The sequence below is a fragment of the Panthera leo genome, chromosome A3 (assembly GCF_018350215.1).
Source record: "Panthera leo isolate Ple1 chromosome A3, P.leo_Ple1_pat1.1, whole genome shotgun sequence".
NCBI lineage: Eukaryota > Metazoa > Chordata > Mammalia > Carnivora > Felidae > Panthera > Panthera leo.
The window spans coordinates 16,033,584-16,048,860 of NC_056681.1; the positions used below are offsets into that span (position 1 = coordinate 16,033,584).

The following is a 15,277-nucleotide window of genomic DNA, read 5'->3' on the forward strand; positions in this document are numbered from 1 at the left end:
GGATCTGCTACCATGAAACAGCTCAAGAGAGCACGCAGTTGGATGTCCTCAAAGGGCCTGACAGGATACTGTACGTGCTGTCTCCTGAATTTTACAGTGACAGGCACCCACATGAGCAGCCTTCACACCGACAACCACAGTAAAGCCGAGAGAGAAGCCACACCAGGGATTCAGATGACAGAAGAAAGATCCTGTGCTGAACTGCCGCTGGTTCTGACGCCAGTGGAGAGATGTGGCCCCACGAAGCCAAGTTTTACAGTCACTTACCCAGAGGAGCCTATTTGACAGGCGATGTTGACAAGTGGAAATGATTCAGAAAATACTTGTCTCTTGCCTATGTTAACCCCAAATTCAGGCATATCAAAGACACACTTATAGCTTCTTAGCCAATAAAGTCATTTATAAAATATGTTAGAGTCAAATTTCGTTTGTCTAGTGATCCCTCAGGGAACAACTCACTCCAGATCACCAAGATTCCCACACGCTTAATCTTGTAAGTATCAAAACCTCAACTGGAGACAGAAAGTAGATTAGTGGTTGCCTAGGACTGGGGAGGGGTGGGGAGTTGGGAAGGTGATGAGTAATGAAAATGTTCTAAAACTGATTATGGGGACAGATGCACAACTCTAAATACACTAAAGACCAATGAATTGTATACTTTAAATGGGTGAATTGTATGGTATGTGAATTATATCTCAATAAAGCTGTAAAAAAACCCCTTTATCTGAATTATAATGGATAGAAATTCTTCTCATGTATTGCATTAATGCATTAATATATTACCAGCCTTTTCTTTTTTGAGAGAGCGTGAGCAGGGGAGGGGCAGAGAGAGAGGGAGACACAGAATCGGAAGCAGGCTCCAGGCTCTGAGCTGTCAGCACAGAGCCCCATGCGGGGTTCGAACTCATGAACCGTGAGATCATGACCTGAGCCGAAGTCAGACACTCAACGGACTGAGCCACCCAGGCGTCGCTATTACCAACCTTTTCTTAATGATTTAAGACCACAGCTGTGTATCTGGTATAACATAGCAATGCTATCAGTATCACAATATACAGGGCAGCTTGCCCTACACTAAACACCCCCGTTTACTTTAGCTTTTCTATCAATGCCCTTTACTTTTACCATGAAGCTTGGTGGTTAAGCTCATGTGCATGGGTCATGTATCACTTACTGGCTTATTGGCTCTGTGATCTCTGGTGAGTTACTAGATCTCTCTGCGCCTCCATTTCTCCATTTGTAAAACAGCAGTACCAGCCTCACTGAAGGAGTGTGTGCGTTAAAGAAAATGATGTAGATAAAGCATTTAGTGCTCTTCCCGGCAATCAGGAGCCAAACTGAATTCCAGCCCTCAGCACTATTCTCACCACTGTCAGTAGAGTTGCCTACAGAACCCTTTCTGAGTTATGGACTCAGAAGCCAGAAACCCCACCCCCTACGAGTGTTCAGCACACCTGGTGTGTTCAATGAGATGAAACCAGGGATGGGGTGCAATTTCATTACTGGACTGTGGGACATCCCATGGGAAGGCTCTCAGCTTCAGTGACACTAAGTAATTTGTCCCAGTTCACCCTCAAACAGAAAAACCTAGAAGCCTGGTAAGGTCACTCAAGATCCTGGCATCTGTGAGGCTGGTGCTCAGGGGGACACAGTGGCCTACAACACGTTAGGCTTTCTCTAGACAAATGGTTCTTAAAATTCAGAGGTCTCAGATCACATTTGAGAACCTGAGGAAAGCTATGGACACTTGGCCCAGAAAAGTGTGTGTGTGTGTGTGTACACACACACACACACACACACACACACACACACACTGTACCTATGAATACAGGGGAATTCTGAATCCCAGAAGCTAACCATAAACCCCTGGTTAAAAACCCCAGCTCTAGACTTCCTATAACCCCAGCGTCCTCAAGGTTTAGTGGCTCTGGAACAGAGAGGTCTTTTGCAGGCTTGCCCTCCTAAATGGGCCTCGGCCAGATAAACAGTCCTGGGGGCTGACCGGCTGCCGCATCTTAGTCACTGCAAACAGCTGCATCCAGGGGGTTCCCAGGGGCACTGAGTCAGAACAGGACACAAGCCCAGTAGCTTGGGAAGCTACTGCAGGGCAAGGCCCCGAAGCCTTGCTGATAAGCAATTGGGGACTTCCAGCCCCAGGGCAGCTTCCAGACAGACTAGACTCTCACTCTGCCAACAGAGAAGAGGACTCGTAGGTGCTGGAGGCAGGGTAGGCCATGAGACAGAATTTAAAGGAGGTGGAACTCCCCCAAGCTCCTGGGACTACTAGGCCTTGGACAGAGAAATGAAGGTGGGAGATTCTGTTCTAACTGTAGGGAGGCGGAGCCGAGAGAGGGGTAGACATGTTGTAGGGAGGGGAGGGAGCTGAGCCACGGATGAAAGGCTGTTAAAAATGACTAACCGATGCCAGAACTGTTAAAGTATGAACACCGACCCAAAGTGGCCACACTTCCAAGTAGGCCATTCATGTTTCATGAACTGCAATTTTCTTCCGACTGGAAGGGACCTGCACCATCTCTCCTCATCAGACCACTGGGCTGTGCTGGTTTCTCCAGGCTGGGCTTTGCTTGCTTTTGCTCCTCTATCACAGTATTAAAATCCCCATAATGTGCTTTGGTCCTGATGAAAATAGCTTTGCACAACAAACAAGAAAGTTGGCATCATGCCCAAATTTGCTGATAGCCCCTGTGTATAATTCCATCAGCTTAAATAGATGGCTGAAGAAACCCATTCTCTTTGAAGCCACTAGAAGTAAATTGTCTTTCTGATGCTATAAAGAAATGATCTGTAAAATTGCAGTGTGATATCGTATAACTTCTGCAAAGGGCCAACCTTTGGCCATACCTTTCTTCATGGGACCAAAATTCCTTTCTAATTTCACTTGGAACCTATTTCTTTTATTTGTTTGAACAGAAGTAAAGGTATTTAGATAAACACTTGGGATGCTGTAGTAGTGGTATGAGCAATGTGACTACCCACCTGTTTTAGTTTCTTTTTCCTACTTGCATCTCTTCGGATTTTCCACTGTTGACTAATCAGTGTGGAAATTCTAAGGGACAAGAAAAACAAGAATTAGAGCCAGACATACTCTAGGGCTGTAAACGAAAACAATCTTTTGGGAAGACTAGTTAAGCATATCTAGTAACATATTCAATGTGCACACCCTTTGGGTCAAATATATAGGAATTTACAGCAAAGGTATGTTCCCATAAGTAAAAGGATGATCAGTAAAACATATTGTGCAATAGCAAAGGAAAGAAGAAACAAGTTAAATATTTGCTAATAGGAAAAAGTTAAATTATGATGTACTAATACCATACTAGATGGCTGCTACAAAGAATGAGAAAGATTTCACTGTACCGACATGGAAAAAAGGGCACGCTCTGTTGTTAAAAAGGAGTGTGACACTGTACAGGTCATAATTTTTAATATAAAGTATGAACATGATTGTTTATGTCTAGGAAAAAGTACAGCATTTGTACACATACACAGTTTTGTTTTGTTTTGTTTTGTTTTGTATCTACATAGAAAAAGGCCATCAGCAAACTGAACAGTGGTTCTCTCTCTGGGACTCAGAGACTAGGAGAAAGGAAGTGAAAGACTTCTACATTTTACATGAATGACTCCTATTTTGGTTGAAAACTTTTAAAGGGACGCACACAACTTTCATAATCGTTATACATGCGGTCTATCTAGAATTCTAAAATATCAAGAGTGAGGACAAAAGATGTTTCCAGACAAAGACTGAGCAAGTTTGCCATTCAGACTCCAAGAACATTCTCCAACAGAAAGGAAACCAAGCACAGAAAGTAAGTGGGGTTTTAGAGTCAACAGTGAGCAAAACTAGTAAGTACAGTATATTGGTAAATTGAAAACACTGATTAAGTGAAAACTAAGTAGGAAGATAAACACAAATCTGACAATATCACACATTTGACAGTAAGAGTGTCAAGGATGGAAGAGATCACAACTAAAACTTCGCATGGTCCTTATTCAGGACAAATACTGGAATTGACCCAATATATCTATGTTGCATATTGAAAAATTCTAAGGTAAAATGACAAAATATTGAAATAGAACACTTAAGTTTCACACTTAAGTTTAAGTCTAATTATCCAAAAACGTTAATCCTTCCCAAATTACTACATGGTCTTAATTAAGTTTCAATAAGAATACAAATAGTTTTTCTTTGAAAGTGAAATGGGTAAAATTAAAGTTCATATGGAATACTAAACACCCCAAAATTTAGCCAAGAAACAGAAAAGAAAATTATTTTTAAAAATATATAAATAGGGGATTTATCTTAGGAGATAATAAAAATTTACTTTATAAAGACATAATAAAAAGACATGGTTAGAAGAACAAATAGGTCTGTGAACTAACAGAGCAAGTTCAGAAAAGGATACAAGAAAGGAACTTATTTATCACAAAGATGGAATTTCAGTGCAAAACAGAAAAGATGGTTTATTTAATAAATGGTGCTGGCAGACCTAGAATAAAGCCTGATCCCTACCTCTTTGCTATGTATAAACATAATTCCAAAGGGATTAAAGGTTCAGGATTAAATAATTAAAACCCTAAAAGTATTGGAAGAACATTTAGGAAAATATTTATATAACTCTGAGGTGGGGATATTATTCTTTTTAAAAAAAAAATTTTTTTTTAACGTTTATTTATTTTTGAGACAGAGAGAGACAGAGCATGAATGGGGGAGGGTCAGAAAGAGAGGGAGACACAGAATCTGAAACAGGCTCCAGGCTCTGAGCAGTCAGCACAGAGCCGACGCGGGGCTTGAACTCACAGACCGCGAGATCGTGACCTGAGCCGAAGTTGGACGCTTAACCGACTGAGCCACCCAGGCGCCCCGGTGGGGATATTACTCTTAACCAAGGCAAGAAATCTAGACACAATGAAGCAACAAATAGAAAAATTTAATAAACAAATAATAGATTAGGAAAAATATTTGTAATACATTGCAAAAATTCATTTGCAAGAATACTTAACACATAAAGAGCTCCTGTAACTTGTTGAGAAAAAAGCAACTAATTCATAAGGAAAAAGGGTGAAGGAAATTCACAGAGGAAAATAAAATGGCCAATTAACATGAAACAATGTTCAATCTCACAAGTAGTAAAGAAAATACAAAGCAAGCACCTATAAAGACACCATTTTCTGCCATCAGCTTGGTCAAAGAATGAAACCATAGAGAGAGGAAGGGATAGAGGGAGGAGGAGGATGGAGAGTGGGAGGAAGAGACAGAGGATAGGAGGGAGAAAGGGAAAGAATACCTAATATTAAAGATTTAGGGAAATGAAAGTACTCGCACATTTATGGGAAGAATGCAAGTTACTAGAATTCTTTATAAAGTAGGATGGTATTCTCTATTAAGATGTCAAATACACAGACCCCTTGACCCAGCAATATTATTTTTGAAAATGCAACCTATAGAAATGAAAGCACCAGTATGGTCAGTGGTATTATAATAGTGTTGTATGGCGACAGATGGTGGCTACACTTGCAGTGAGCACAGCATACATAGCCTACAGACTCGGCAAATCACTGTGTTGTACACCTGAAACTAATGTAACATTGTGTGTCAACTCGACTTCAATAAGTAAAAGCACAAGTAAAAAAGGATGTATGTATATATTTAATGCAACAATATTTTTAGAGAAAACAAAACATAACAACTTGAATATCTATCAAAGGACAAATGGCTGAATACATTGTGGTACCTATAGGTCTATAGCCCTAAAGCTATTTAAAACTTAAAAAAAAATTATTTTTTAGTGTTTTATTATTTATTTTTGAGACACACACACACACACACACACACACACACACACACAGAGTATGAGTGGGGGAGGGGCAGAGAGAGAGGGAGACAGGATCCGAAGCAGGCTCCAAGGCTCTCAGCTGTCAGCAAAGGGCCTGATGCGGGGCTTGAACTCACAAGCTGTGAGATCATGACCTGAGCCAAAGTCAGGTGCCCAACCAACTGAGCCATCCAGGCGCCCCTTAAAACTTTTAAAAAATGTTTATTTATTTTGAGAGAGAGAAAGAAAGCACGAGTGGGGAGAGGGGCAGAGAGAGAGGAAGAGAGAATCCCAAGCAGGTTCCGTGCTGTCAGTGCAGAGCCCATTGTGGGACTTGATTCCATGAACCGGAGATCATGACCTATGCTGAAACCAAGAGTTGGATGCTTAACCGATTGAGCCACCCAGGCGCCCCACCCTGAAGCTATTTAAAAGGGTGAATTCGATTTATACCTACCCAGGATGTATTATTTAGTGGGAAAAAGAAACTGCAGAATAAACATATGATCCCATTTCTGACAAAACAAATAACCACACACCTACACAAACACTGCATCCACTTCAATAGGAGCTTGGAGAAAGGTATGGAAGTATATATACCAAACTGATTTCAGAAGGAAGGAAATGGGAAGAAGGGGGAAAGGAGACATTATAACTTTTTCTTTATAACATCTTCAAATTGTTTAGTTACAATGAACATATGCATTACTACTTTAGGGAAAATTAATGAAAATAAAAACAAAAAGAAGCATATGAGAGCAGAGAAAAACTCCGATAAGCTATGTTACACATTACCTGTTTATCTTTACATGGGATAGTTAACTGTATTTACTTTCTTTTTTGGTCAAAACAGAACATTTTAATGGCTGGAAGACAAATTTTTTTTAAAAAGCTTCATGGAGGTAAAAAAGGGTACTTCATTTCCTAAACATTTATGTTTTTTATTCAAGAAGGGGAAAAATATGGGTGCCTGGGTGGCTCAGTTGGTTAAGCATCCGACTCTTGGTGTCAGCTCAGGTCATGATCTCACAGTTTGTGGGTTAGAGTCCCACATCAGGCTCTGTGCTGATGGTGCAGAGCCTGATTGGGATTCTCTGTCTCCCTCTCTCTCTGCCCCTCCCCCATGCATTCTCTCTCTCTCTCTCTCTCTCTCTCTCTCTCTCTCTCTTTCTCTCTCTCCCTTTCTCTCAAAATAAATAAATAAACTTTTAAAAAAATAGGAAGGGGAAAAAATATTACTTAGAAAAAAAGGAATTTCCCCCTTTTAAAATCCAAAAGAAAGACTAAAGCTTTGGCTTGAAACTGCCCGGGAGCACCTGGGTGACTCAGTCGGTTGAGTGTCCAACTTCAGCTCAGGTCATGATCTTCTCACAGTTCAAGTGTTCAAGCCCCACATCCGGCTCTGCACTGACAAAGTGAAGCTTGCTTTGATCCTCTGTCTCCCTCCCTCTCTGCCCCTCCCCTGCTTGCACTCTCTCTCTCTCTCTCTCTCCCTCAAAAATAAACATTTTTTAAAGAAAGAAAGAAAGAAAGAAACTGCCCAGGTCAGGTGGTGTGTGGGCTGGTTCTGTGCTGCTGACTATTCCATGGCTCAGTGCCCTTGACTGCTGTCCTCCCCCTGAGCCAATTAAATCCACTCCTGGGAGTGTACTGGCTGCTGGGAACCAAAGCCCTGCAAATGCTGCATCTCTGCTCACAGGCTCTCCTGGGCTTCAAGCAGATGCTTTGGCTTCTGTATCAAATGGGTTCTGGAATCCAGAGAAACAAAATGGCTTGTTCTGCAAACCATTCTGATGGAAGGAGAAAGGAGAGGAAATGGTTTATCCCAGTGAATGAAATAAAAGGGAACACTCCTGAAGGACAGCTACTATACTGGATCTGCTATTTCAGAGTTAGGTGCAAGGTACACTCTGGCCTTCCCCAGTGAAATGCTTTGCTTTTAACTTGTGTTCTTTTATTTCATTGAAATAATAATGACACCTCACATTTCTATAGCACTTCATATTTTACAAAGCACTTTAAGATGCCTTATCTTAATTTCATCTTCACAATGACCCAGGTATCAGATCAGTATCATTCTTACTTACAGGTGAAAATGACCCAGAGAGGTTAAGAATCTTTTTTTTTTTTTTTTAATTTATTTATTTTGAGAGGAAGAGAAAGCATGAGCAGGGGGAGGGGGCAGAGAGAGAGAGAGAGAGAGAGAGAGAGAAAGAGAGAGAGAGAGAGAGAGAGAGAGAGAGAGAGAGAGTGAGTCCCAAGCAGGCTCCACACTGTCAGTATAGAGCCCATCGTGGGGCTCGATCCCACAAACTGTGATACCATGACCTGAGCTGAAACCAAGAGTCAGACGCTTAACCAACTGAGCCACCCAGGTGTCCCAAGCCAAGTTAAGAATCTTTGTGAGTCACATGGAAGGTTGGTAACAAAGCTGCAATACAAACTCAGGTCTCCAAACCCCAAGTCCAGTAGGACTCCAGTAGGGAGCTCAGGTATGAAATCACAGGGAGAAAGGCAGGCAAGCCAATAAATAAAGGAAGGCTCTTGGGAATAACAGCTCTCCTTGCCTTTTAGGAAAAGAATTATAGTTCAGGAGTAATATTCTATGCCATCTCAGAGAGAAACTTTCTCATATACTGGAATACAGCTGCTGACTATGAGAAGGAAATCCCATGCTCCGGTGTCTGCCTACCCACATCCTACCCAACCTTCAATGCTGCCAGGCCTCTAAAAGCCCAGGGCACAGGAGATGTATCTCTTTCATCTCTATGCCCTCAGGGCCCAGCCCTGAGTCTGGCACAGACTAAAAGCCTCTAAGTTTCTACCTCTAGTGGTTTCAAATCCATCTACTACCTCTTCTATCTCCCCACCCTTACCTTCTGGTCCTACCCAACGCCAATCCTCTTTCTCCACGACTACTGCGACTGCCCCTCAAGCCATTCTCCACACAGCAAACACCACCCACAAAAGCTTACATCATCAGGCCCCTGCCTAACTCTCTGAACCCTAACCTCTGCCCCCTTCTCAGTTCTCTTCCCCTCTATGCTTCAGCCACACTGGCTTCCCTTCAGTCTCTCCAACATCCCACATGCTCTCCTGCCTCGGGCCCTTGCACACATGTACCTTTCCCTATCTGGATTCTTTCCCGCAACACCCTTCCTCCCCACCTCCTGCCTTAGCTCTTGGCCTAACGGACACCTCATCTCAGCACTGGCTCTTCAAGCAAGCCTGCCCTGACGGCACCCCTGTTTATTCATTTCATAACACCACTACACGTCCTTGTAAGTTTCATGTGAAGAAGGACCATACCTGTTCCATGAAACACTGTCCACCTATCACCTTGCCCAGTGCCTGGAAAATAATTAGGTGCTCAATAAATACTAACTAGGTGAACACAGGAAAAGAGTATTGAAGTGAACTGAAGGCTCGACTCAAATGCCACTGCACCTCCTCTTTCTCAGGCTTTCCATGGCACTGTCCCTCTCTGGGGGTGCACAATGACACGTGTTAGAGTTATTGGAGTCTTTTTTTTCCTATCAGACTGCAAGCTGCTTAGAGGTCTCATTTACCTTGGCATTCCCCATAGCGCCTTGTGTAACGCCTGACACACAGAGGGTTCTGAACAGGGGACGAATTCTTGCACACACACGGGCAAGTACAAGGGAAGGCTACAGTCTCCAACCACAGACAATGGTTTCTCCTACCCAGGGGAACGCAGCACATGGCATGAACACCTTTGAGATACGCAGAGACTTTGCCCAGAAAATGACAAGTGAAACCTGAAAAGCAGTGGTAGTGTGTGGGTGAGTGGATGGGGGGTGAGGACAGGACAAGTGTGTACTGTTAAAGGGGAGTTTCTTACACTGGCAGAAACTTTCTGGTGCCAAACTGGAATGTGGATAAGAGACCTAACAAAGCTCATACCCTTTGACCTGGCCAAGCCTTATTAAAAAATCAAAGATGTGAAACCACTGGGTGAGGATTTAAGTGTTTTTCTGTACTGTCTAGCTTTCCTTCCATGAACATGTTCTAATTTCATAGTCTGAAAAAGGAAATGCTCTACAATAAATGTTATAAAAACAAACCAGCAAGATCCAGTGGTGATCTTAGACTGCAAAATCACCTGTCCTTATGTCTCCTTAAACTTGGGATTACAGATTTAGGATCCTCCAAGGCGGGGGCCCCTGCAGTTTGTGAGGAAGAGTTCCTGTCTTTCATCTGAAGCCTTGGACAGGAAGGTTCCAGGAGTGAAAGCTTCAGCAGCACGCAGCTCTCATTTCTCCCTAAAGCTGGCAAAGCTCTGGGGGTAATCAACCAGCTGGAGATCGGGACCCCTATCTGCCAGATGCTGGTCCACTCCAACTGTTCATCTGTCTGTCTTCTGTGACGCTCTGAGAACTTCACAAGCCACAGGCTAGCTCTCCTCCGGGCCCTGTTCCTCCACCCTCATGCTTGGTCCTAGGTCTGCCCTCAGTGTAATTTACTGAATGGCAGAGACCACACCTATAAAGTACTAAACATAATGACTGACCTAAGTCCCTGGGACATAATAAGAACGCATCAGCTAACAATACCTTCATTTCTTTAGTGACCTGAAGGTCCATTATTCATTTCGGAAAAGCCAAGTTGAAGAGTAGTAATTTCTTGGAAGATTAAAGAGACGTCTTCTAAATAAAGTTAGGAAACGCTGGCTTCCTCTAATAAGACAGATGCATTTTAATCTGCAATTTAGAATCACTCAGCATCAGAGCTGACGGCAGCTTCCAAAGGAACCACTCTTTGAAGAAGCAGTGCACAAAGTTTTCATAAAGCATTTCTGAAAGATTTCCAGGAGGTAGTGAGCTCAGCCTTGGGTCATGATTAATGACTTGTTTCCAAGAACTTTAGATTTTCCACGTCTGTCTCCACTTAGGAATCACTTCTGGCCCCTTGTGAAAACACTCAGCAGAGTTAATTGGGTGAACTCAGCTTCTTGTCACACTCAGAAAGTAACACCTGCCACCAGCTTCTTTCTTAAGTGGCTGGGCCAGCATCCTCTGGTCCCAGGAGAACAGCACCTGACTGGGTGATAGGAAACAGTGCTAAGGCTTTGTTGAAAGAGCCAGGATGGGCTTCAACACTGATAAGTTCAGAGACGACCTCACATCCCTCATACAAATGCCATCCGATGACTCAGGGGGCCAGGGCCTGTGTACCTTGGCTAACATTCTGTTTCTGGAAACCATAAAGTAGCTAATCCCACGCATATTTGTGCCAACTAAGTAGGCTATGAGCTCTGTCCTGTTTCATCCCCATGGTACCCCTGGAGGTAGGTATAACTGTGATCCCCCCCCACTTCACAGAAGAGAAGCAGGCTCTATGAGGTAATCTAAGATGTCTCCACTAGGAGGTGGGGAGTACTTGCTCCCCTCCCCAACTTCTCACTGAACCCTAGATAGTCTGAAGTGACAAGGACTGCAGATACCAACCAGCCCAGAGGTTGAAAATACAAATGCCCACAGGGGACAAGGGGCAGGCAGGAGACTAGAGATGGTGACAGGCAAGCAAATAACACAGATGGTAAGCAACTGGGGAGCACACCTGCTAAAGGCATTAAAATTCAAACAAAAATAAAAACCTAAACCAGGTACTTTCCTTCCAGAAATATCACCTCCTCACCACCATCTTAGGAGGAAGGACCAGTTTTTAAATCAGCCAAAGTCTGGAGATCTTGGGGAGCTGGGTAGAGGCAGAGGCCCACTGCCATGGTGGTTCCATGGCAGCAACGGTGCACTTCCAAGGGTTGAGCTGCTGGAGGAGACTGAAACTCTCAGATACTCCAAGGGGCTTTGAGAACTCTCCTGGTAACCATGGTCTTAATTCAAGCGACTGTTTGTTTGTTTTTGAGAGAGAGAGAGCACGTGAGTAGGGGAGAGAGGCAGAGGGACAGAGAATCTTAAGCAGGCTCCATCCACGCTCAGCGCGACCCCCATGCAGGGCTTGATCACAAGACCCTGGAATCACGATCTGAGCTGAAATCAAGAGTCAGATGCCCAACAGACTGAGCCACGCAGGCGCCCCTCAAGCAGTTTTTAAATACTGCATCTTCTTGAGGGTTAGAGTCTCTAATAGGCTTAAAGATAAAAATCCCTTAAATTGACAATACCTGGAACCCTAGAAACTCAAAATTCAAGATTTGACATCTTCTGCTTTTCTTTGCGCTTTGGCTCTGGCCATCCTTTCCCGCAGCAGGAGAGGCCGTGTCTCGGTAAGATGAAGGTAGAAGGGCAGCAGAGAGATTTTTCCTTCCTTTTCTCCCTCTCTTGTGCCAAGCCAGGGACTAGGATGGTGGTCTCTACATTAAAATCGAGTATGCTGTGTCTCCTCTGGAACTGTGTGCCAGGCTTTCTACCTGGTAATGGGGTTATGGTAACGTCCGAGACAGACTCACGAGAGAGGGCACATGGTCCAGAGGAGACACGGTGAATGGAAGCTATGCCAGTAATTGGGAGCACAGTTCAGGTGAACACGAGGAAGGAGTTCAGGATAATATGGAACATACAATGGAGATCGGGGAGTAATGACACTGACCACCTCGGGTTTTGCAAAAGGGTAGGCATAACATGGGGTTGAGCACTTACGAGACGCTCGTGAGTGTTAATTCTTGTTTCTCCTCCCTCCCTATTGTGTGTGTGCCACTGAGACTTTCTTCATCGCACCTTACAAAACTATAAAAACTCAGAAGTAACTGTTTACTGTGTTATGTCCTCTTTTAATTGTCCTCACAGGTGCCTGTTTTTAGCCACTCTGGGATACTGAAAACCACGGGCACTTTGCTCCTCAAGCCCTAAGGATTCTCCTCAAAAGCAAGAAAGATATGGATGGTTCACGTCAAGCTGAATTCTGAAATATAGCGACCATCTAGTTTTGTCCCTTTATTTAGGAACAAAAGAGGAAACTGGGGCCCAGAAAGTGTAGAACGCTTGCTCAGGGCCACAAAGTTTCACTGGGTGGCCCTTTGTTTCTTAAAGCCAAAGTCTTTCCCCCTTCACTTTCCCAACTGCTTCTACCTGCTGGCAGGGGAGGTGGGTTGCTCGCAGCTGCTGCAAGCCACGTACCTCAAACTAGCGCAGAAGCCTCAGCTCCGGCGCCCGCTGCTGAGCCTCCTCCCTTCCCCTCTGTACAGAGTGGCTCACCCATTTTTTGTTTTTGTTTTTTAATGTTTATTTTTTTGAGAGAGAGAGAGAGAGAGAGAGAGAGAGAGAGCAAGAGGGGGAGGGGCAGAGAGGGAGACACAGAATCAGGAACAGGCTCCAGGCTCTGAGCTGTCAGCATAGAACCCGATGAGGGGCTCGAACTTGTGAACTGCGAGCTCATGACCTGACCTGAAGTCAGACGCTTAATTGACTGAGCCACCTCGGCGCCCCTCGCCCGGTTTAAAATCCTAAAAACAAACCCCAACAAATAAAACGCCCAAGTGCTTACTTACACTTGTTCTGTTTATTTTCTAGTCATCAACTAGATCAAATTTTAAAAAGGAAGCAATAAAAATACCACGAAGCTAAAGTTTTCCGACGCTTCTTTCCATCCTGGAGTCTATGAAGCTACTGCGGCATTAGGTGTATGTGATACACTAACTTCATGAAACCTAATCATCTAGCTTACATTTAGGATACCAATCTTCTATTTGTGAGGAAAGGACTACGGGGAATTTTCACTTGCAGGGACATTTCCCTCTGGAATGTGTAAAACTGGTTGTACCACCTTCTTAATCAGAGAAAAAAAACGAAAGGCTTTTACTAACACCGATGCCTAAGGGAACACTTATTTCTTTACCTATCTTTAGGGCAAGAAGCTGCTTTTAAAGCTGTAGCCAATCTGTCAGCCTTCCTGGGGTAAAAAAGTCAAACAGCGTTTGAATGGAGCCCATCTGTGAAGCTTGAGTTCAGACTCTAGCCTCAGGCAGTTTCAGACAAAGTCATAATTTTCAGAACAATAATATATCATAATATAAAAATAGACACTTTGTGGCCAACAGGCTATAAAGCCAGCGGAGCTCTCCAGAGGGCTCTGCCTCCAAGCTCTGCTTTCCCTTGGGGTGGGAGCGGCAGAGAATAAAGTTCTACTCACAAGAGCGAAGAGTTTCTCCAAAGTCCAGGGCTCTTCAGTCACAAGTGAGGGGAGGATTTAAGAAACCAGGATTCAAAATGCTTCCCTTCTGAGGGTTAGCAAGATTAGCAGACCAGGCCGGCAGAGCAGTCTGGATTCTTTCTTGCTCTCTCTCTCCCTCCCTCTTTCAGAGTCTCTAAATGAAATGCACTTCGAGGGTTTTAGTGGGTGTTTCCCACGTCTCTGGCCAAGTAAGTCCCCATTTGTTGTAACCCAATGCTCAGCCTGATGATGTCAACCACTCAGCTGCCTTGCTTGGTTTCCACCTCTCCGTCCACGGGGGAGATCCATTTCCTCTGGACAATGAGCCGGGGGGTGGGGTGGGGAGCGGGGGCTGTAACTGCATCCCAGGCCGTCACACTTGCCTAACATCCTTCCTTCAATTTTAAACAGTGCAGCCTTAGTGACAAAAGGCTTCCTATCCAGTCACTGGGCCAGGGCTCCTGGCCTAAGTCCCTTTGCCTCATAGTCACTGATGACCGAAGGTGATCTGGTTTGCTTTGCTGTGTTTTAATTCACTTTGGTGTGTAATATGCTTCCTAGGGTGGAGATCCCCACTCGACCTCACCCCCATTTCCTCCTGCTCAATTTTCTCAGTTGTTTAATTTCTCCTCCCAAGTTTTCTGGGTGCATGCTGGGCACAGTGCATGTTTGTCCCTCACTTAGGGGAGAGGACATGTGCCCAAGTGTGAGGTTCAGAAGGCGCACCGGTCTGCTGCCTGGAGAACTGGCTTCTGGTCTCAATCACACTCCTAACTGAATGGCCTCAAGTCACCTCTCTTCCTGCACCTCAGTTTCCCCATCAATGAAGATGGCTTTGGGGCCTCCCACTTTTGAAGGTCAGTGACTGAGGAGCTTATCAACAATTGCAACATAAAGAATTTTACTGCAAGCCGGCTGACGACATGCTTAAGGGAGGGGAGAAGCCTTGACAGGTCAGAGGCTGATGCCCGAGATGCCAGGCTCAGCCTGGCTCCTTTAGCCTCCTTTGTGGTGCAGCTGAACTGTTTCTCTGGGAGGAAACACCAAAGAATTCACTGAACAAGGCCTGGGGGACATGGGAAGAGGCAGCATAAACTACTGGATAAGATAAAGAAGTATGAGAACTGTCCTTGGGGATTAACGTGGAACAGGAGGGGTTAGGAGAGAGAGTAGCAATCACTTGCATTTGCAGAGCTCTTGAAGGGGAAGACACACGAAAGCCCTGTACTTCCGGGTACAAAGGGAAGCAGCGTGACATGTATATTGCTTATGGGCATCAGTGTGGGAGCCAGAGATGTGGATCTGAGTCCTGT

The 15,277-nt window shown here is 44.3% G+C and overlaps 1 protein-coding gene across 5 annotated transcripts in view; it reads right to left on the minus strand.

Moving 5' to 3' along the window:
* PKIG (cAMP-dependent protein kinase inhibitor gamma) overlaps window positions 1–15,277 on the minus strand; it is a 99,044-nt gene that overhangs the window by 19,045 nt on the left and 64,722 nt on the right. For 3 of the 5 annotated variants that reach the window (XM_042930887.1, XM_042930886.1, XM_042930884.1), the window contains one exon: window positions 2,998–3,067. Coding sequence is in view for 1 of the 5 variants with exons in the window: in XM_042930884.1 (XP_042786818.1) it covers window positions 2,998–3,067 (70 nt within the window). In the remaining 4 variants the exon portion in view is untranslated. Of the gene's footprint in view, window positions 1–2,997; window positions 3,068–10,408; window positions 10,438–13,943; window positions 14,125–15,277 lie in introns of those variants that run through there. The other 2 variants (XM_042930885.1, XM_042930888.1) reach the window with 2 other exon arrangements.